At 42.9% G+C, this 1,274-nt stretch overlaps 1 protein-coding gene across 1 annotated transcript in view; it reads left to right on the top strand.

Annotated features, from left to right (window-relative positions):
* The window catches only part of LOC106529049 (potassium voltage-gated channel subfamily C member 3), a 36,910-nt gene that overhangs the window by 10,199 nt on the left and 25,437 nt on the right, over positions 1 to 1,274 (top strand). Inside the window, exon 3 of the mRNA XM_014024382.1 lies at positions 769 to 785. Within this exon, the coding sequence (XP_013879836.1) occupies positions 769 to 785 (17 nt within the window). The remainder of the gene's footprint in view (positions 1 to 768; positions 786 to 1,274) is intronic.

Raw genomic sequence — 1,274 nt, 5'->3', positions numbered from 1 at the left:
ATGACATAAATGTAAACCACAGAAAAGCTGTTCAAAATGACCCTCTTCCTTACGAATCCCTCCAGCCTCCGGAGCCCCCTTTCAGAAAGCAGTCTTAACAAACCCTGGATTAACGCAGATACACTGAGTCAACTTACCCCGCTCTGTGATACTCGGGATTTTCGGTTTCAGAACAGGTGATATCAACTGGGTAATCAATCCCGAGTGAAGTTACCCCTGAGTTAAGTTGGAGCAAGAAGCCCTCATCAGTGGAAGCCAGATAACATGATTCATCATGGAAATGGGAGAAAATAAGAAGAACGGAAGTCCAATTCTCACGCTGAAACTAAAAGTATCAATGACGGCATATGGAGAATATCAACATATATTTAAAAAAATTTTTAAAAATACTGTTGCTGCTGCAAGAGAAAGAGAGTTATGCTACGTTCACACTGAATGCGTTTCGAGCTGCAGGAGCAGCGCAAAGTCTATGGTGGACGCGCCGTGAGACCCCTAGAGGCGCGTCCACAATAGATTTTTTTCATGTAAACCATTTAGCGCATCATGCAAGGATGTGGAAGGTGCGATTGAGCATTTCCCGTGCATGCAGCACGTCCAGAGCAGCCGACGCTCGAGCTCAAAAATCTAAACTTTTGCTGCTCAACTTGCCACGTCAACCAATCAGAGAGAATCATTTTTACAGGTGAAGGTTTCCTGAAAGTTGCTCACAAACAGATGGACAGGAGCTCTTCAGCTGGAATTGACCGTCTGCGTTTGGTGTTCTTGCAGGAGATATCAGCACTGATGTGGGTCAGCAGCTCGTTAAACTGACCACGGTACTAAACAGACATGGCAGCAAATATTAAAGCAAAGATTAAATATGAAAACATATTAAAATCAGGTAAGGTCCAGGTATGAGCTCTTGTGTTCAACCTTTAACAAATAAATTACATAATTCACTAGCTTCCACACACAAAATTATTGTGACATAGATTTCTGCAGAGTTTTAGCGCTCCAACATCTAGAGGCTCATTTAGAAAAGGACACTCTGTCTGACACTGTCGTCGTGCAGCTCTCAGCTAAAAAGTGAAACAAACTCAGGATTTGTTCAAGTAATCCTGCTGCAGAGCAGGGTTGGTTCACCGAGTAAATTGTGGGCGTAAGTTAACTCATGATCACTGCTATCTGGCTTTCTGAGACAGAAAACCCAAGATATACACATAGTTACCCCAGAACTTACTCAGGATTTCCACTTATCCTGCTTTCTGAAACAGGGCTCTGCTCTGTATATATAT

This window comes from Austrofundulus limnaeus, unplaced genomic scaffold (assembly GCF_001266775.1).
Source record: "Austrofundulus limnaeus strain Quisiro unplaced genomic scaffold, Austrofundulus_limnaeus-1.0 Scaffold420, whole genome shotgun sequence".
Taxonomy (NCBI): Eukaryota; Metazoa; Chordata; class Actinopteri; order Cyprinodontiformes; family Rivulidae; genus Austrofundulus; species Austrofundulus limnaeus.
Note: the sequence above shows the minus strand (reverse complement) of the source record. Positions and strands in the feature narration are given on the sequence as shown.